This window comes from Brassica rapa, chromosome A05 (genome assembly GCF_000309985.2).
Source record: "Brassica rapa cultivar Chiifu-401-42 chromosome A05, CAAS_Brap_v3.01, whole genome shotgun sequence".
NCBI lineage: Eukaryota > Viridiplantae > Streptophyta > Magnoliopsida > Brassicales > Brassicaceae > Brassica > Brassica rapa.
In genome coordinates, this window is record NC_024799.2 from 6,195,857 (window position 1) to 6,215,140 (window position 19,284).

General features: G+C 36.7%; 3 protein-coding genes and 1 long non-coding RNA gene across 10 annotated transcripts in view; 3 read left to right on the forward strand and 1 right to left on the reverse strand.

Moving 5' to 3' along the window:
- Nucleotides 1-19,284, forward strand: part of LOC117134085 — a 905,201-nt gene that overhangs the window by 636,504 nt on the left and 249,413 nt on the right. The window lies entirely within an intron of this gene.
- On the forward strand, nucleotides 96-4,980 carry LOC103867552 (tyrosine-specific transport protein 2). Of its 2 annotated transcripts, XM_009145631.3 has the most exons (3): nucleotides 96-2,681; nucleotides 2,787-2,884; nucleotides 3,293-4,980. In XM_009145631.3, the coding sequence occupies exons 1-2, from the start codon at nucleotides 1,291-1,293 to the stop codon at nucleotides 2,863-2,865; spliced, it is 1,470 nt and encodes a 489-aa protein (XP_009143879.1). In that variant the 5' UTR covers nucleotides 96-1,290; the 3' UTR covers nucleotides 2,866-2,884; nucleotides 3,293-4,980. The 2 variants fall into 2 exon arrangements, with proteins under 2 accessions (XP_009143879.1, XP_009143878.1); XM_009145630.3 differs by lacking the exon at nucleotides 3,293-4,980 and having other exon boundaries at nucleotides 98-2,681; nucleotides 2,787-2,991.
- LOC103867551 lies at nucleotides 3,022-3,696 on the reverse strand. The gene is made up of 2 exons (XR_004458254.1): nucleotides 3,579-3,696; nucleotides 3,022-3,411 (listed from the first exon to the last, which is right to left on the reverse strand). It is a non-coding gene; the product is annotated as an uncharacterized LOC103867551 (long non-coding RNA).
- Nucleotides 4,082-16,776, forward strand: LOC103867553 (myosin-10). 6 transcript variants are annotated; one of them, XM_009145632.3, is made up of 42 exons: nucleotides 4,082-4,310; nucleotides 4,380-4,505; nucleotides 4,607-4,750; nucleotides 4,835-4,980; nucleotides 5,071-5,227; nucleotides 5,329-5,387; nucleotides 5,477-5,636; nucleotides 5,731-5,880; nucleotides 5,944-6,080; nucleotides 6,171-6,317; nucleotides 6,416-6,517; nucleotides 6,778-6,835; nucleotides 6,926-7,027; nucleotides 7,116-7,153; nucleotides 7,249-7,375; nucleotides 7,486-7,656; nucleotides 7,738-7,869; nucleotides 7,967-8,076; nucleotides 8,193-8,253; nucleotides 8,381-8,558; nucleotides 8,633-8,838; nucleotides 8,921-9,040; nucleotides 9,117-9,215; nucleotides 9,309-9,521; nucleotides 9,599-9,751; nucleotides 9,848-9,997; nucleotides 10,073-10,234; nucleotides 10,319-10,458; nucleotides 10,540-10,654; nucleotides 10,745-10,765; nucleotides 10,843-10,917; nucleotides 10,991-11,161; nucleotides 11,252-11,404; nucleotides 11,480-11,656; nucleotides 11,755-12,108; nucleotides 12,185-12,255; nucleotides 12,338-12,434; nucleotides 12,500-12,556; nucleotides 12,657-12,713; nucleotides 12,834-12,914; nucleotides 13,006-13,082; nucleotides 13,171-16,776. In XM_009145632.3, exons 1-42 carry the CDS (start codon nucleotides 4,308-4,310, stop codon nucleotides 13,283-13,285), a joined length of 5,172 nt encoding a protein of 1,723 aa, XP_009143880.2. In that variant the 5' UTR covers nucleotides 4,082-4,307; the 3' UTR covers nucleotides 13,286-16,776. The 6 variants fall into 6 exon arrangements, 5 of the variants coding, with proteins under 5 accessions (XP_009143880.2, XP_033147607.1, XP_033147606.1 ...); XM_033291716.1 differs by having other exon boundaries at nucleotides 10,540-10,765; XM_033291715.1 differs by having other exon boundaries at nucleotides 10,745-11,161.

Genomic DNA, 19,284 nt, shown 5'->3' on the forward strand with positions numbered 1-19,284 from the left:
GAGAGAGAGAGAGAGAGAGAGAGAGAGAGAGAGAGAGAGAGAGAGAGAGAGAGAGAGAGAGAGAGAGAGAGAGAGAGAGAGAGAGATAGAGAGAGAGAGAGAGAGAGAGAGAGAGAGAGGGAATTGTCTCGACAAATGTGGTGAGAGGATCATCAAGGTTCTCGCCTACTTTTCTTTTGTTGGTTAGTTTTTTTTCGAGACATAATCTTGAAAAAGGTTTAACCAACAAGAGGACCTTAATGATCCTTTCACTATATTTGTCGTGACAGCTTTTTTTTTAGATTCTTCAAATTTTATTTTGCCAAATCGATATCTCATAGATCGATAATGACATTGTTAGCGGATTAGAGTGGAGTTTAAAAGTTCAGATGGACACTGGAACTTTCAAACTATGGACGTGCAACAAAAATCTCTTGGTCTTACTTGTTGAGATAGAAGGATTACTATGGACAACATCTTGCATGAGAGACTTGAGAGTTTTTTTTTTGCTAAATGGTAAATATCATTTCAGAAATGAATTGCTGAAGCTTACAATATGTGATAAACAAACTATAAGACCTCTAAAAACATACTTCCATGGCAAAAAACAATAAAAGCGGGAAGCAGAATCAATCGAATTTGAAACCGTTCTACTTTGGAGCGAAAATGACATCAAATATTGATACAAACTTGTAGTAACCGGAAAGAAGATTTAGCCGAGACAAACATGAAAAGAGAGATCTAAGAAACTAGAACACGAAGAGAACGATGTTAGTGGGAAGTAGATTCAATAGCTGCCTGCACAAATTGCTTTTCTCCGAAAATCAGAAACAGACCTGTTCAAGGACTGTCCTTTAGGTCCGGGCTGGGAAAGAACTAAACCCGGATTCCAGCAACAGACGGGACAACACACACTACGGAGACTTGAGAGTCTTTTTGGTATTTTTTGAGACAGATTGCTCGGATCTAATGAATATGACTACAACCTTGATAGATTAGCCAGCTTTTTACTTCAAAAATATGAGGGTGGGACTCACTAGCGAAAGAAAGTAGGATTAAATGCGTTCTTTTTCATATAGACTAGACACGATCGGATTGAAATGCTCTGTTGAGAAACGTCACTTCTAACCAGAATTTGGTTTAAAAGATGGACCCGAGACAAAAAAATTAGACCAAACCCCCTTATGTCTGGTTTATTAGACAAAAGCCCTAAAGAGTCAACTAAACCTTCCAAACTCTAAACAGAAACACTTGACAACAAAACCAAACCAGCTCAGGTCCACTTGACAGAGAATCTCCCACATCACATCAATGTCTCTTCCTCTTCGTCAGCACTGCCTAACCCCCACAAAATCTCATCTTTCTCCCCAAAACGCCCTCCCTCGCCGGAGTTTCCTCAAGCTCTCCGACCGTCGTCATACTCAAACTCCCCCTCCACCGCAGCTCACCATCAAAGACCAGAAACCCATTTCTCACAATCGCTCTCTCTACTCACCTTCACTCGTCAGATGCAGCACAGACCACGACGAACCTCAGTCACCGCACGACGAAAAGATCCAAACTTTACAGAAACCCAAGAACGGAAAGAGCTTCTGGGCCGCCGTTAGTCTGATCATCGGAACCGCCGTGGGCCCGGGAATGCTCGGCCTCCCAGCTGCAACCATCAGATCCGGTTCGATCCCATCTACCATAGCTTTACTCTGTTCTTGGGTCTACGTCATCTCCTCTATCCTCCTCGTGGCTGAGCTCAGCTTCGCAGCTATGAGAGAAGACAATGCGTCAGAGGTCAGCTTCACGGGCCTTGCAACTAAATCATTTGGAGATAAGTTCGGAGTCTTTGTTGCTTTTGTCTATGCTTCGCTGAGTTTTGCTTTGATGGTTGCTTGCGTGTCTGGGATTGGCTCTATTGTCTCTCAATGGTTTCCTACAATGAATCCGTTATTAGCCAATGCTATCTTCCCTCTAGTCTCCGGAGTCTTGATCGGTTTCTTCCCGTTCAATGCCATTGACGTCGCCAACAGGTGTCTCTGCTTCCTCATGTTGTTCTCTATAACTTCCCTCGTTGCTATAGGTTTGTCCGTGGCTCGGTCCAACGTGTTGGCTTCCTTTGGTCAGTCTTGTTGGAAGGTTTCGGCGGTTTTGCCTGCGGTTCCCGTTATGGTGCTGACGCTGGGGTTTCATGTCATCACTCCTTTTATATGCAACCTTGCTGGGGACTCGGTTTCGGATGCTCGGAGAGCTGTTCTTGTGGGCGGTGTTGTGCCGTTTGTTATGGTGTTGTCGTGGAACCTCATTGTTTTGGGGCTTGCTAGGATCAAAGTCCCTGTGGGTTCTTCTTCAGCCATTGACCCTATCTCGCTTCTTCTGTCTGTGAACCCTTCTGCTTTATCTGCTGTTCAGGGTTTTGCTTTCTCGGCGTTAGCCACTAGTTTGATCGGATACGCTGTTAGCTTCCCTAAACAGCTTCTTGATACATGGAGGCTTGTGTCTAAGCAGTCAAGTGGAACTAATGGGAGAGGTCGTGATGGATTTGAAGCGGTAGTGATGCTGTTTGTGCTTGGAGTTCCAGCTCTGATTGCAACGTACTTTCCTTCAACGTTTTCGAGGGCTTTGGATTTTGCAGGTGTTTATGCGAACTGTTTCCTCTTTGGTGTACTGCCTCCTGCAATGGCTTATATTCAGCAGTCTAGAAAGAAGCTCAGGTATCTTCTTCTTCCACCCAACAATATACAACTTTGTTTCAGTTCTTTATGTCAATTATCTTTGCAAGGAATGATATGAAACCAAAAAGCTTTTGATATTTGCAGGTCATGGGTTCTTCCTGGAGGCAACTTTACCTTGTTGGTCTTATTTGTAATCGCTGTTATACTGGGGATATGGCATTAGGGAGTCATCAAACAGAAATGTAATGTTTGCATCATTCTACGGACATGTGACATGATCTGATTGTGCTAACTAGACTTAGATAAGTAAAAAAAAAAAACTAATAGCGATTGAGATGATATTGAAGAATTAAAATCTTGAATTTACTAGACAACTACGTGTGCAACTCAGTAATTTGATATTTATTATAGCTATCCTGCGACAAACTAGTGTTGAGTAGGAGACTATTTTTGTCACTGAGGTTACAAGATGAGGAACTATGGGTTGAGGTTAAAGTTTGTCTCCAATATGTTCTGAATTTGATATTTATAGCTATCCTTGCTACAAACTAGTGTTGAGTAAGAGACTATTTTTGTCACTGAGGTTACAAGATGAGGAACTATGGGTTGAGGTTAAAGTTTGTCTCCAATATGTTCTGAATTTTGGACAGGGAAGGGAATCAACTTTAAAATGAGGGTGCAGTGCTGGGACAGGAAAATCATCTGGTCCATACCTTCCGGTTTCGCCTAGAAAGCATGTGAAAGCTCCAGCTTCTTTCCGACATGCTATCTGCAGAATCGAGCAAAGAACGATCAACTATCAGTCATAATGTTCACTTAGTAAGTGAAGAAATGTTCCACATGCTATCTGCAGTTACTGAAGAAATGGTTCGAACCGGAATGGATAACTGAATCGAATCAAAATTTATATATTTAAGGTTATAATATTTTAAAAACCTGGGATATTCGATCCTTGTCCACCCCTACCAAAAAAGGACGAACACACACGAGGAAGATGAGCTACTGTTAACGTCAGGCGAATCAAGAGAGTAACTGAAAGAAAGAAATATTTCTGCTTACTGATGTTGCGCCAAGTTGGCATCATCTCCTCCACTGAAACCGAATACAACTAACCGGATCGGTCTAAGAGAATGTTACGAATAACGAGTCGGTTTGAGGGTAATTTGGGAATCACAACGCTAAATATCTTACCTGGCACGCCTACGTGGATTCTCTGCCCTCTCTCTCTCTCTCTCTCTTTCTAGCAACCAGGGGGAGAGACAAGGCATCAAAGCAGGAAAAACAAACAAAAAAAAACATCCAGAAGAAAAACTCGAGAAAATTACTTAGTTTCTGCGAAAATCTGTAGCTTTTCTGGGAATTTTATATTATTTTCTCTAGGTACTGGGAAAGGAAAAAAAAGCATTAAGGGGTTTAAGGTCTCTTCTGGTGAAATTTCGTATAGAACGTGAATGTCCTGATTCTGAATCTTGGAGATAGAGACAAACGTTAGTGGAATATTATTCTCTGTGTCTGATTCATCTTTGGATCCATGGTGGAGAACTTTCCCAGGATACACATTTCGATTAGGTTCTCTTAGATTTTTTCTAATGATTTTTTCCCGTTTGGAAATCTTCATTCGGGAACGTTTCTAGAAAAATCTAAAAAATATTTGGCCGTGTAATAATGGTACGACATGCTCTTCTCTAAGCTGCATTGTGATTTATTCGTGTTGCTCATTGTTTACCTTATGATCAGGCTGCTTCAGTAAAGGTAGCTTTGGGGTCGTGCGTCTGGGTAGAAGATACAGATGAAGCCTGGCTTGATGGAGAAGTTGTCGAAGCTAACGACGATGTGGTCAAAGTCAAATGCGAAACCAAGACGGTTAGTAGTTCCCTTTTAAATAAATGAGATTTGCTTGGCTCTCAAGCTACATGATGATGATAGGTAGTAGTGAACATAAAGTGCTAATATTTGTTATTTAGGTTACGGCAAAGGTAAATGCTGTCCACCCCAAGGATCCTGAGTTTCCTGAACTTGGCGTCGATGACATGACCAAGCTAGCCTATTTGCATGAACCAGGGGTTCTTCTCAATCTTAAGTCCCGGTACAATGCAAATGAAATTTATGTAAGCATGTAACCTTTTCTTTCATTCCTTTTATGTTAATATTACTGCACAGCTAAGGCTAATTTGTTATTCAAATTGTTAAAGACATACACAGGGAATATACTGATAGCTGTGAACCCCTTTAAAAGATTACCCCACCTATATGGAAACGAGATCATGGAACGGTATAAAGGCTCAGATTTTGGCGACTTAAGCCCACATCCTTTTGCTGTTGCTGATTCTGCATACAGGTAATCTTCTTGTTTCCTAGATGAAAACGTTTTAACTACCAAATTTTTTGTTGTTTGAGCCTCACAATCATCAAGAATGTTAAAATTTAGAAAAATGATCAACGAAGGAGTGAGCCAGGCGATCTTGGTGAGTGGAGAGAGCGGTGCTGGGAAGACTGAGAGCACAAAGATGCTCATGCAGTATCTTGCATACATGGGTGGTAAAGCTGAGAGTGAAGGACGATCTGTAGAGCAGCAAGTTTTGGAGGTATCTATCTACATATTTTTTTATTAAAGATAGATAGACTTACTGACTGATTTTCACCTCTCTGGAGATGTCTTCTTACATTATATTTTCTGTTTCTGCAGTCAAATCCAGTTTTAGAAGCTTTTGGCAATGCAAAAACCGTCAGAAATAATAATTCAAGGTGGAATGTCTTTCACATTTTCTTGTTTTTTTTTTCCAGTTTATGTATTTGTTGAAGCGAAAACTTGACATATTAATCTCATATTGCAGTCGTTTTGGTAAATTTGTGGAGATTCAGTTCAATCATATGGGAAGAATCTCAGGAGCTGCTATTAGGACATATTTGCTCGAGAGGTCACGAGTTTGTCAAGTGTCTGACCCTGAAAGAAACTATCATTGCTTTTACATGCTCTGCGCTGCGCCAGAACAGGTAACTATGGTCCCTTCCATGCGTACTTTACATTAGGTTGTACATGTGATATTCATACTTTACAAAACTAGCTTCTGTTATTATGAGATTTCAGGAAACTGAGCGGTATAAATTAGGGAAACCAAGCACATTCCACTACCTAAATCAATCGAATTGCCATGCATTGAGTGCATTTGATGATTCCAAGGAATACCTAGATACGAGGAAAGCTATGGACGTTGTTGGGATCACCTCTGAAGAACAGGTACTTTCTATCTGATCAGTATTCAGTAATGAGGACAACTCTTCTTACATTTTAACTTTGTAGGATGCAATCTTCCGGGTAGTTGCTGCTATTCTTCATCTAGGAAACATTGAGTTTGTAAAAGGAGAAGAATCAGATGCTGCAGAACCCAAGGACGATAAATCCCGGTTCCATTTGAAAGTGGCTGCAGAGCTTTTCATGTACATTCTTTCAATATTATGTGTTCTTGAATAACAGTTTTCTTGTGTGCTGGAGTTAGAGCCCTTACCTTGTTTATTCATTGCTGGCAGGTGTGATGAGAAAGCATTAGAGGACTCCTTATGCAAAAGGGTAATGGTGACGCGTGGTGAAAGCATTACGAAGTCGCTTGATCCTGGTAGTGCAGCTCTAAGCAGAGATGCTCTTGCCAAGATTGTCTATTCTAAATTGTTTGATTGGTAGGTTAACAATACTTGACTCGACTCATTCCGAAGGGCTTAATATGCTTCTTGGGGTTTTAATTTTTTTAAAGAGGTTACAAACTTATTGCTCTCAGGCTTGTGACAACAATCAACAATTCTATTGGCCAAGACCCCAGTTCAAAATACATTATTGGAGTCCTGGATATATATGGATTCGAGAGTTTTAAGACAAACAGGTGCTTAACCGGTACGCTCTTATATTCTTTAATTGTTAAATATCGTTTTCAGATTTGAATATATGCTCTGTTAATATTATGTTTCAAACAATGAGCTGATGGTTTATTGCTGGATCTCTCTTTTTTCTTGTGGTTTCTGACAATATTGAAATTATCATTAATTCATTATGGATCGTTCCTTCAGTGGTTTAGTTGATAGCAGTAATAATGCTTTTGTTACAATTCCAACGTTGACTTTCTATTTTCACAATTTTTTGTAGCTTTGAACAGTTTTGTATAAACCTGACAAACGAGAAGCTGCAACAGCATTTCAACCAGGTTGGAGACTGATGTTCTTCTCAGAGTACTGATATTTGATTGATCTGATTTAGTGTTGATCCCTATGCATGTGTTTTTTCTCTTTTACAGCATGTATTCAAAATGGAGCAAGAAGAGTATACTAAAGAAGAGATTGACTGGAGTTACATAGAGTTTATTGATAATCAGGATGTTCTTGATCTTATAGAAAAGGTAATTAGTAGCAGAATAAGTTCCCTAGTAGATCCAGTTTTCAGACATGTTGATTTCCAGTTTCTAATATCACATTGCTTCATGTCAGAAACCTGGTGGCATTATTGCCCTTATCGATGAGGCGTGGTAATGTATCAAACCGTCATTTACTTTCTTTCTTCATTTATTCCCTTTTTACTTTCTTGAATAATAGGCTGAGTTTGTGTTTGCCTGATCTACAGTATGTTTCCAAGATCCACACATGAAACACTTGCGCAAAAGCTATACCAGACATTTAACAGCCACAAGCGTTTTACCAAACCAAAATTAGCTCGTACAGACTTTACCATCTGCCATTATGCTGGTGATGTTAGTCATCTTAAATACCTTAGAAGCGTGTGCTTATACATGTCTCTCTTGTAAGTTATTGTCAGAACATGTAAACTCAGTGTGATGATTATCTTCTTGTTCAATTTCAGGTAACTTATCAGACTGAACTATTTTTGGACAAGAACAAAGATTATGTTGTTGGAGAACATCAATCTCTCATGAACTCTTCAGAGTGCTCCTTCGTCTCGTCTTTGTTTCCAAAACCACGAGAGGAATCCTCAAAATCATCCAAGTTCTCATCAATAGGCTCTCAGTTCAAGGTCTGAAGATAATGGATACAATAAAAAAATTCCGCTTATACATATACTTTACTGTGATTCTCATCATGTACTAAAATACAGCAACAACTACAATCTTTGCTCGAGACGTTGAGCACCACAGAGCCGCACTACGTACGCTGTGTTAAACCAAATAACGTTCTTAAGCCAGATATTTTTGAGAACCTTAATGTTCTACATCAACTTAGGTGTGGGGTAAGCTTAATGTCGCATAGAACCTTATATTTTCATCTTTGTAACTGTAACCATTTTACTTGATTTTGTGAAACATCTTTGCGTGGCCTCACCTCAGGGAGTCATGGAAGCCATTAGAATTAGCTGTGCTGGATATCCTACTAGAAAGTCATTCAGTGAGTTTTTAACTAGGTTCCGGATTTTAGGACCAGATGCTACAAACAAAAGGTAGATTCACCTTTTATAACTTCTGCAATTAACCTTTCAAGTTCTTATTCTAGTGCTAATAGAAGTTATGGTTTTAGACTCATATAAAACTTTTCTGCCTCTGTTTGTGTTTGAAGCTTTGACGAAGTTGATGCTTGCAAAAAGCTACTAGCAAAAGTGGACCTAAAAGGTTTTCAGGTGCGTTTTTATCACACTCTTTTATCTCACAGTCTTCTTGATGGATGATTTTCTTGTGACAAGAAAACAAATTAAGGGTACTAATACTTAACGGATTATGTTACTACATTTATCTTTCAAACTACAGATAGGGAAGACGAAGGTGTTTCTTAGGGCAGGTCAGATAGCGGAGCTGGATGCTCACCGAGCTGAAGCTCTTGGCCATTCAGCAAAGATCATACAGAGGAAAGTCCTTGCTTATCAGTCTCGTAAAAAATATTTGATGTTGCAATCCGCTTCAACTGAAATCCAGGCCTTTTGTAGAGGTAATACATGTTGTATCCCATTAATTTTCTTGGGTTCAGAGTTAGTTTCAGGTCTTATTAGTCTTCTCCCACAGGACATACTGCACGCCGTCAGTTTAAGTCCATGAGAAGAGAAGCTGCTTCTCTGAGAATTCAGAAGCAGGCCAGGACTTATATACGCCAGACAGCCTATAAAAGGCTGTGTGTTTCAGCTATTTATGTTCAGACTGGTTTGCGTGCAAGGGCTGCTAGAGTTGAACTTCAATACAGAAAGAAGAGAAGAGCGGCAGTCATTATTCAAGCAAGTTTGAAACCTCATTTTGATGACAGTGATCTTTCATTTGTTTTGAGCATCAATAACATGTAAGTTGCTGATTCCACAGAGTCAGGTCAGAAGATTTTTTTGTCGGAGGAGGTTTTTGAGAATGAAGAAAGCAGCTGTTACCACTCAATGTGGCTGGAGAGTGAAAGTTGCACGGCGGGAATTGCTGAAGCTTAAAATGGTTTCTTTACTAAACTTCTACGAGATATCATGAATCTTCAACATGTTTGTCAACAAATGATTTCTTTTTCTTCCAGGCTGCTAAGGAAACAGGAGCCCTCCAAGACGCGAAGAATAAGTTAGAAAAGGAGTTGGGAGAACTCACTTCATGCTTAGAGCTTGAGAAACAGATGAGGGTACTAAAGTCACACATAACTTTCCACGCTGAATAAATTGTTTTCTTAAACTATAATACTAGATTGTGTTTCTGTTTATACTCTATTGTGCAGATGAAGCTTGAGGAAGCCAAAACTCAAGAAGTTGAGGAGCTGAAAGCAGCTTTGGATGATATGAAACTTCAGCTCGGGGAAACTCAAGAAAGCAAAAGTGAGGAGATCTTGAAGTTGCAGTCCGCTTTACAAGACATGCAATTAGAATTTGAAGAACTTTCTAAGGATCTGGAGATGACGCATGATCTCGCTGCAGAAAATGAGCATCTCAAGGTAAGTCCATAAAGTTCATTATTAAATGTATGCTTATGGTTTGCTCTGTTTTACTCTGTTTCCTTATAACTCTTAAGGAGTTGGTGAGCTCATTGCAAAGTAAAACTGATGGAACCGAGACCAAAGATAAAGAAACAAGTAAGCTAAGTGAAGGCCAAATAAAACAAGAGGTTCCCGTCATTGACCATGATGTAATCATCAAACTCGAAGCTGAAAATGAACAACTGAAGGTAGAATCTCATGATATTGGTTTTGAAGGTTCCTCTGAGATTTCTATGTTTCCTCTAGATAATTCTATATCTCATTAAGAACACTCCATTTATTAGACGTTGGTTAGTTCATTGGAGAAGAAAATCGATGCTTTAGACCTAAAACATGACGAAACAAGCTCAAACATGAGAGAGCAGTTGAAGGAAAGCGCTTCATCTGATTATGAGATTGTGAGTGATCTTGCAGCTGAGAATGAACGTCTCAAGGTAAATTTATAAAGATTCCTTTTAGTATTTTCAGACTTGTTTTTCTTATTTAATCTGATGTATGCTACTTCTCAGGCACTGGTGAGTTCGTTAGAAAAGAAAGATAATGAGAATGATTCACCAACCGAGCACAAGGAGGGGACACACATACTGAAAGAAGAAGAGAGTGTAACTGATGATGTTTCAGTTGATAATGAAATGACCAACAAGCTTGCTGCTGAAAACAAAGAGTTATATGTAAGTTTTTGTGACAGATTTATCCTTTTCCATTACAAGTTTTGTGGGTTATGTCTCTTAAGTTACTGATTTTTTTTTACACAGGATCTGGTAGATTTGTTGGAAAAGAAAGTACAAGAAACAGAGAAGAAGTATGAGGAAGCAAGTAAACTTTGTGAAGAGAGGCTCCAGCAGGTTGTAGACGCAGAGACAAAACTAATCGAGTTAAAAACATCTATGCAAATGTAATCAGTTTGCATATTCTATCTTAGACCAAAGGTAACAGTTACTACATATGCACTACTTATCTACTCTTATATCTTTAGGCTTGAGGAAAAGGTCTCTGACATGGAAGCAGAAGAAAAAATTCTACGGCAGCAAGCACTGATTAACTCAGCTTCAAAGAAAATGTCACCCCAGGTGTCATTTTCAGGACCTCCGGTAAAAAAAAACACCTCTATGCAATTTCTCATATCCTTAGAATATTTCAAGAAATGTGTTAACCTCTTTGATTTCACCTACATCTTGCAGCCAATGGAGAACGGACATCATGTAAGTGGTCTAATTTTTAAAATCTGTATGAACTATTCTTACATACACACTTCAATCATTTTTGCTCTTTGTTACAGGTATCATTGGCTCCTATACCTTCAGGAAAGTTTGGGGCAATGTCGTTTAAACGAACTCTCGAACAACAACCACATGTATGTAACTAACATTGTGATACTTCTTTGCATTTGGTTAATTAGTTATGTTCATGTTTTTTTAATGATGCAGGAATACGTTGACGTCCTTCTAAGTTTTGTTTCTCAAAATATCGGTTTCAGCCATGGGAAGCCTGTTGCGGCGTTTACAATATATAAATGTCTCATTCATTGGAAACTATTTGAAGCAGAGAAAACCAGTATCTTTGATCGTATTGTTCCTCTCTTTCGTTCCGCTATAGAGGTAAACATGAAGTCTGCATCAATGTAGTCTAACAGAAACAGTGTTAGATTGAAGTTGACATCATGTTTCTTCTTTATTTCCCTTTTCTAGAATCCGGAAGATAATGATAATTTGACGTATTGGCTAACAAACACATCTACGCTACTGTTCTTGCTTCAAAGAAGCTTGAAAACTCATGGCACAAACGGTGCTAGTGCGAATAAACCTCCTCAGCCGACTTCATTTTTTGGGAGAATGACACAGGTAAACAACATCTTTACTGACTCCAGAAACATATTAATATGGCCATAATGTCGAACATGACTGGCTATGTCTCAGGGTTTCCGTTCTACCTCTTCGGCAAGCCTTTCAGGTGACGTAGTGCAACAAGTAGATGCTAGAGTTCCTGCTTTGCTTTTCAAGCAGCAGCTCACAGCCTACGTTGAAACGATATTTGGGATATTTCAAGAGAATGTGAAGACAGAACTAGAGCCTGTGCTTTCCTCATGCATTCAGGTAGATGTTTTACTAGAAAATCTAATCAAATTTTGAAGATCATGATCTCTGCAAAGAGATGTCAGCTCACTTGTTATAATTCTCGACTAATGGCTCAGGGACTGAAAGATTCATCACATGAGCTCTATGCAGAGAATTTATCAGCTGAGACATCTGAACAGAATTCACCAGCAAAGCCATCAGAAGAGATTCCACCGGACAAGCTGTCTGAAGGTAATTCACCAGCAAAGCCATCTGAAGAGAAGCCGCAGGAAAAGACATCTGAAGAGAATACGGAGGCAAAGACATCTGAAGAGAGTCCACAGGAAAAGACATCTAAAGAGAGTCCACAGGCAAAGACATCTGAAGAGAATCCACCGGCAACGGCATCCGCAGAGAATTCACCAGAGAAACCTTGGCAAGGCATCATAGATCTTTTGAATCGGCTTCTCGGCACATTGAAGAAAAACTACGTAAGAACTTTTCTGTATTCGAGGGTAATGTGATTGTATCTACTCAATGTCCTCTCTGAACAACTTCTTGTTACAGGTTCCGATGTTTCTAACTCAGAAGATATTCAGCCAAACCTTCCAAGGCATCAATGTTCATGTCTTTAACAGGTATCAACCTTTAACGGGGGTGAAAATAACATATTCCACACTATCAACCATTAAACTGAAAGCTGTAACAAAACTAATGCAGCCTTCTGGAGCGAGAATGCTGTACATACCACATGGGCAAAAAAGTGAATGCTTGGTTTAATGAACTAGAGGCATGGTGTAGCCAGGCAACTGAAGAGGTAAGTGTATTTGTCTAAAATGATCTTAGAAACCAAACACTGAAACTATATTCTCCTGAATGCAGTTTGTAGGGTCTTCATGGGAAGAACTCAAACACACAAGACAAGCCGTGGTGCTCCTGGTCTGTCTTTTAAGAACCAACTTTACAGAAACTTTAAGTAGCATTACAACACTCTCTCTTCTTTCTTTGTCCTGAATATATCACCTGATTCCTCTTACAGGTTACAGAACAGAAGTCCACAATTATATATGATGATCTTACCACTAACCTCTGCCCGGTAACTACTCTCTCCTTCTCTGATCTAAAACATTCATTTCAAGATTAAAAAAAAAAAATAGAAAGATGCTTGGAGCATGGTAATAGTCACACCCTCTTCACTCTTTCTTTAATCTCTCAGGCTCTTAGTACTCAGCAACTGTATAGAATATGTACCTTCTGCAAAATTGATGACAACGAGGATCAGAATGTATCTCCAGACGTATGTTTCCTCTCTACACCTGTCAAGCAAACCATAAAATCTCCATATATCATTTCATTACCTGGTTCAATGTTTTCTATCGATGATGCAGGTGATTTCCAACTTGAAACTTCTAATAACAGATGAAGACGAAGACAGCCGTTCGTTCTTGTTAGACAATGATTCCAGGTATTAAAAAATATTAAGAAGACGATTAAATATCTCCAGTTATTCAGACCATAATTAACCTCATGAACATTGTCTTTGTGAAACTCAGTGTCCCCTTTGCAGCCGATGAAATCTCCAACTGTATGGAAGAAAAAGAATTTGCCAACGTAAAGCCAGCGATCGAACTCGCTGATAACCCTAACTTCCAGTTTCTAAAGGGCTGAGACCTATTTCTTCATTTTACCACTGATTTTGATGAAACCAAATTGTACAGTAGTCGCTTGCACAGATTTACGGTATGTAGAATCCCATAGGATGGTTAGGTTTAAAGCCAGCGAGTACTCTACTTGTAAGGCAATAAACTCTTTTTGTAGAGCAAACTGTGTAACGTTTGCTGTTGGAGAATTGTAGACACCATTAGTGAGTAAAAGATTCACAGAATATGTGTCTTGTAATATTTTTAGTTTGGATGATGTTTTTGCAATTTTCTGAAAGTCTAAAACGAAGTATCAAGACATCAGTCAAAAGTTTAATCATCCAATCATCACAAATTTCAAATCCGTATACAGTGTTTACACAAAGGTGTAAAGACAAGTTCAATGAACGTTCTCACTTCTTAGTTATACTCACTCCAAAAAATGTAGATATCTTTATATTAATTTTAAGTTTTACTATTGTGTAACAATTGGTGTTTTATAAATTTTTGATAATTAGTTGAATTAGTTTTTATTTATATTTTAATACTTTTTTAAGAAAAAAATGAATGTCTTGTGCTTTTAATCAATTTTCTAAAAAGAAGATTTTTATAGTTATGATTTTTGGAAGAGTAGTTAAGAATTTTTATTTCATAATACTCTTAATTATTACTCCTATTTATTAGTAATTAAAAATAGTGGGAAGGGATTAATTACCAACGGTGAAATCACCTGAGGGCCGAGACTGAGAAGGCATGAAAGCGGACCAATAAAATCCGGAAAACATGAGAATCTGAGCACATGGAATTCCCATACCCTTACAGTTATTATAGTTATGGTATGGAGTTAGTTTGCATTTATCACTTACCCTTCTTCTTTTGTCCCTTTCTCCCATTCCATAATATACATGCACTATATGTATGTGTGTGCAATGACTTATTTGATAACAAATATTGTGAACCAAGTGTTTTTAGTTCAGTTTTGAATTTCTTGGATTTAAGCCGACGTCACAAATGGAACAGGAGGTAAAAAACTATATTATCTTATCATCAGAGCCAACTCAGAACACAAGCCACCTAAACCGTTGATTACGAAGATATTTTTATTTTACTTTTTATTAGTGTTTTTAAATAAATAAACTTAAACAATTTTAGTTAGAATAATATTTGTTAGGAATTTTTAGTCAAAACAGTTTCAAAGATATTTTTTTTTTTGGATTTTGTTTGATATAAAAGACCAACATATGCAAATGAAAACACTGAGAACATCGTATTTGAATCTTGAAACTTCTTTACAAAATGGTATTCATTTAAACGTAGTTGGTGATTATTTGTTTATGCAATTAAAGATTATCCAACAACTAATACTAATAGAAATCGATAGCCTATTGAAATGCTTGATTTTTTTTTTTTTGAAAAATAGAGAAATGTTATCAAACATAAATATTTATTATCACATATTGGTAACCCTTCCGGTATTAGTCACTACTCACCACAGTCGAAAACGTAACTACATGAGTTTAATAGGTGATTTTATAGAAAATGCAAGAATAGCTTTATTTCAACATTAACTATTTTAAATTTCATTGTTTTTACAAACAGTTTCTTTGTATTATGAAAATTTAAATTATTATTTTTGTGATCTTGGATACTCTAATATAAATAAAAGAACATAGTTTTAAATTCGATTTTTTCAAACCATTACTTCATTACTTTAAAACAGTCTTACAAACTAGACATATAGTTTTTAGCTGTAAACATAGCTTCTTTGGCGAATCCATCAGCCGCTGCGTTGCATTGAATTCCCAGATGTGGGATACTTTATCTTTAATAAGAGATAAAATTAAAAGAAATAGATGATATGGTAGAACTCAGCACGGCAATGTCATGAAATATCCTTTTGAAAGCAATCACAGACTTGTTTCCTGTGATAAGATTGATGAAACTTTTAGAGTCAGAGTAGCAGATCACTTCCTTGATCCCTTTGGCCACAACCGCTTCCAATCCTGCCTTCAGTGCATTTGCTTCAGCAACTAAAACAGAGGCTACAACATCACATGACGTTGAGTTTTCAATTCGTTTAGAGTAGTGTAAAACGTTATACCGGTACTGCTTATCATATGGTGACTATAATTTTGGAACATAGGTGACTATATTTATAATGCAGCCACATATATTTATGTGTCTGCATTATTCATCTAATATATGTGTATATAGTTGATAAAAAAAACACATATACATCACTATGCATTTATATTCTCTCGTCTTTTGTCTTTAGTCTTTCAGTATCAATGTTCTAGAAAAGTTGATGAAAGTTGGTCAGCTAAATGAATGTTTTCAGTATTTAAAATCTTACAAGATAATATACTAAAGAAAGATACAATATCGTGTTTTTAGTTTAAGTACATATATATGTGTCATGTGTGTGTACTTTAGACTTGCATTTTAGATTTTTGTTGATGATCATTCTACATTGTCTAAACGGAAAATGAGATATGCTCCAATACTATTAAAACTTATCACAGTTACTACCAATTTACATATTGTTTATAGGGCCTTTTCACCAATTCCGTAATGCTAAACATAATCTATACCCAATCAATAATATGTTGGTCAAACAAGCCGTAAACCATAAATAGAGAAATTACGAGAACCGCTAGTTTAGGAATATTTTCATGTTACCCATTAGATACTCCAAACATTTAAAATCAGTAGAGAAATATTTATCGTGTTATGATAGTGCATGAAATCGGGTTGCTACCAAAGCTATATTGAAAATAGTAACATGGGTTTTGGCTCTCATAATTAAGTAGAATTGTTTAATCAAGATACTTGATTAAGAGAAGCTGACTATCACCAAGATCTGATTATTGTCAGAAAATCTAAAAATGGTGGGTATTATATAAAAATGTTTCGGAAATTCCTTTTTCGCAATCATTAATTCTTTGGCGCCAAAACTCCGATATAATAGTACTAGTTTTTTTTCTTTCTAAAACGGTATATTGTAAGTTGTTTATATACAGAACGCATTACGATCACACAATAATTTTCAAGTAATAATTTGTCAAATTTCGTCGAAAATTTCCGATGGATATTTAGTTATGTTTTTTAAGTAGTAAAACTGTTTACTAGATCTTGGTAGCTTTCAAATAACAGCAACTCATTTCCTTAGTTATATTACTTCAAAAATAAAAATAGAACTATTTATCGATCGTATAAATAGTTTCGTCATCCTAGGAGAGCCATAAGTGTATAAAGTAACAAAACCTAAGTTCATCTATGTAAGTAAGTCCGAGCATTTTATCCGGATTAGGAAAACTAACCTGATACTATTCATAATAACTAGATCAATACTCTGAAATAGCCGAACCAGAATAAAAAAAAACGGACAAATATAGAATATATATAAATATTAATTATAGATATACATATAAAATAACTAAATTTATAAATATAATTTAAATATACTTACATATCAAAAAGTATTTGAAAAAATAAATTATACAAAGTATCCAAAATTATCCAAAAATGTCTAGATATTTTTATCCTGAAATAATCTGAATTACCTTAAAATATAATCCAAATCATCCAAATTACGCGATATTTTACCAGAATATCTGATATTTTTATCTGAATTACCTAAATAATTGAACCGAACCGAATTGTTTGGTATCCTAGAATTTCCCGGTTATTTTTTATATTAAAATAAGTAAAATAAGTATCCAAATCAATTCGAACCCAAAACTATCCAAATCTATCTGAACCAAAAAAATTGAAGATTTCTATATGGATCCTCTAATCCCTTGTCCCAACTATTTGATATGATCTAAAATAGGCGAGCCGAATCCCGAATTGCGAAGGCTTAGTGTAAGTGTGAAACTATTGTTCAGGGACGACATATGCATGCATCTACATACCTTTTTCCTTAGATTTAACTTAGGAATGCTAGATTTTTGCGAGAAAACGGTTCCCGATTCAGCTCCACTATGTCACTCATCGATCGAGGTTTCATCCTGAGTAAATCTTCTTTCCTAAATCATGTATGATGATTAATTTCTTACGCAAAACAATTCTTTATTATCGATGTGAATAATTTAAATAATTTATAATAGGATAGATTGGAGAGTATTTACAATTTTCGAACTGAATCTTAATCGTAATATGTGAACTCAACAATTCCATCAGATTCTATTGTTTTCAATTTTCATTACAACGATAAAGTTAACAGTATCCCAATATCAAAAGTTAGTTAGCACACTGTAAGTTTTTTTTTCTTTTGATTTTGGGGGTATTTAAATCCAAAGGTCTCACAAACTTTTTGGGGACCAGTCCACCAATGATAGGTAAGTTCGGTTGCTCTTTATGAGAGTTAGTATCCACGTTGTGTAACCACAAATATGGATAAATCTAAGTGGTATGTTTCAAATTCGAGACATTTAGCATCTTTCTGAGTCTGTTGTATCACCCGATCACATCCACATGATATTTTTAGTATGAGTTGCTAACATGAAAGATTTATATGAAATTCGATCTCTATCTTCTTCCATCAACGAACTGCTAATTGTTTTACCATAACAATAGTAATAATTGTTTTTTCAAAAAAAAAAAATACTAATAATTGTTTTGTTTCGATATACGTAAAATTAAATCAAATTGCAACCATTTATCGGGCCCGCATTATGCATGCATTCACCAGTATTGGGGTTTTGAATCTCGAGAGCATAACCTCGAATGGTGAAATGAGTTAAGAGGTGTTATCTACTGCATAATTATCACAGTACTATATATTTAAGAGAAATTGGACCGTATGACAAGGAAAAAAAGCCTATTTACCAAATAACCAATTTTCCTAATTTTTCTATACACACCGTCATATATATATATATAATAATATAGTATTGTCTCTTCTTGTAACCGGCGTAACCTGCAGAAAAAACAATTAAAAAATAATTATTATGTGTAAAAGACTAAAAGTAAATCGTGGTTTAATTGTCTTCACATCGTCATCGACATCGAGTTGCTCCACAATTCCACATCGTCACCTCCGTCGGATTCACCAATTTTTTCTTTATTACTCATTGGTTGCAAGCCCGCGCTCAACTACTCTTCTGGAATTGTCGGACACACCACGTTGTTATATAGTTGCAGCGGTGAATAGTGCGAAGCCGTACCCATTCCAATTCCAATCATCGATTCTTCTCAGATCTCTTTAGTTCCGTCACGTTCTCAGGTTTTAACCTTCGATTCTCTTCATCTCCTGTAATTTTATTTCATATTTGCGCTATACTGTGAACTAAGGTACTCTTTTAGTAAATCTACAGTCTCGTTGCCGTTGCATGTCGTATCTGCTTTTCTGGAACGAAGTTCTCCAACTGATTTAGGGGTTGGGTGATTTGGGGTTGGGATTTCCCCAGCTGTTCTTAGTCTTTGTTAAATTTGAATTTTGTTTTCCTAGCGAATAGCATCTGCGATAGATAGGTTTGTCTGTATTGACATAGTATGATATCTTTCGTTCCTATTCTATTTGAGATGGTATAGGTTAGCATGCGTGTGAACATAGTATGAGATCATTCATTACTATTCTAGTCGACATGGTCTAGTATAACTGTATGTAAACATATTTTATTTGAGATGGAATTGAGTGGTTGCTACTGCAGTATTTTGTATTCCATTCAATTTATTTGCATTGAGTACTCTGTCCTAACCGTGTTTACCTCCTACCTTCATCCTTCAGATCTGGCATGGACGATTTAAAGCTTGCGAGTAGATTGTTTGAGATAGACTTTGAACCCACTGGAAACAAAAGTTTTAACAACTATTTCAACCTCTGTCATCGCCATACCCATCCGCACATGTGCGCTTCTACATAACACATTTATTCTGTTAGAGCACCTATTATATGTTTCTATTATATTTTGATCATGTAAAATGAAAAATCATCTTATTTGCATTCATGCTATAAATTGAAACGTTTAATATCACTTTATTTTGCTTCTGAATTCATATAAATTTAATACTTGCGTATTTTGA

Excerpts from the sequence above, each read along its gene's own strand:
- LOC103867552 (XM_009145631.3), top strand. The coding sequence starts at position 1,291 with ATGTCTCTTCCTCTTCGTCAGCACTGCCTAACCCCCACAAAATCTCAT. Across the intron at positions 2,682-2,786 it reads CAGTCTAGAAAGAAGCTCAG|GTCATGGGTTCTTCCTGGAG; the intron begins GTATCTTCTTCT and ends TGATATTTGCAG.
- LOC103867553 (XM_033291714.1), top strand. Across the intron at positions 5,637-5,730 it reads TCTGCGCTGCGCCAGAACAG|GAAACTGAGCGGTATAAATT; the intron begins GTAACTATGGTC and ends ATGAGATTTCAG. Across the intron at positions 11,405-11,479 it reads TTTTTGGGAGAATGACACAG|GGTTTCCGTTCTACCTCTTC; the intron begins GTAAACAACATC and ends GCTATGTCTCAG.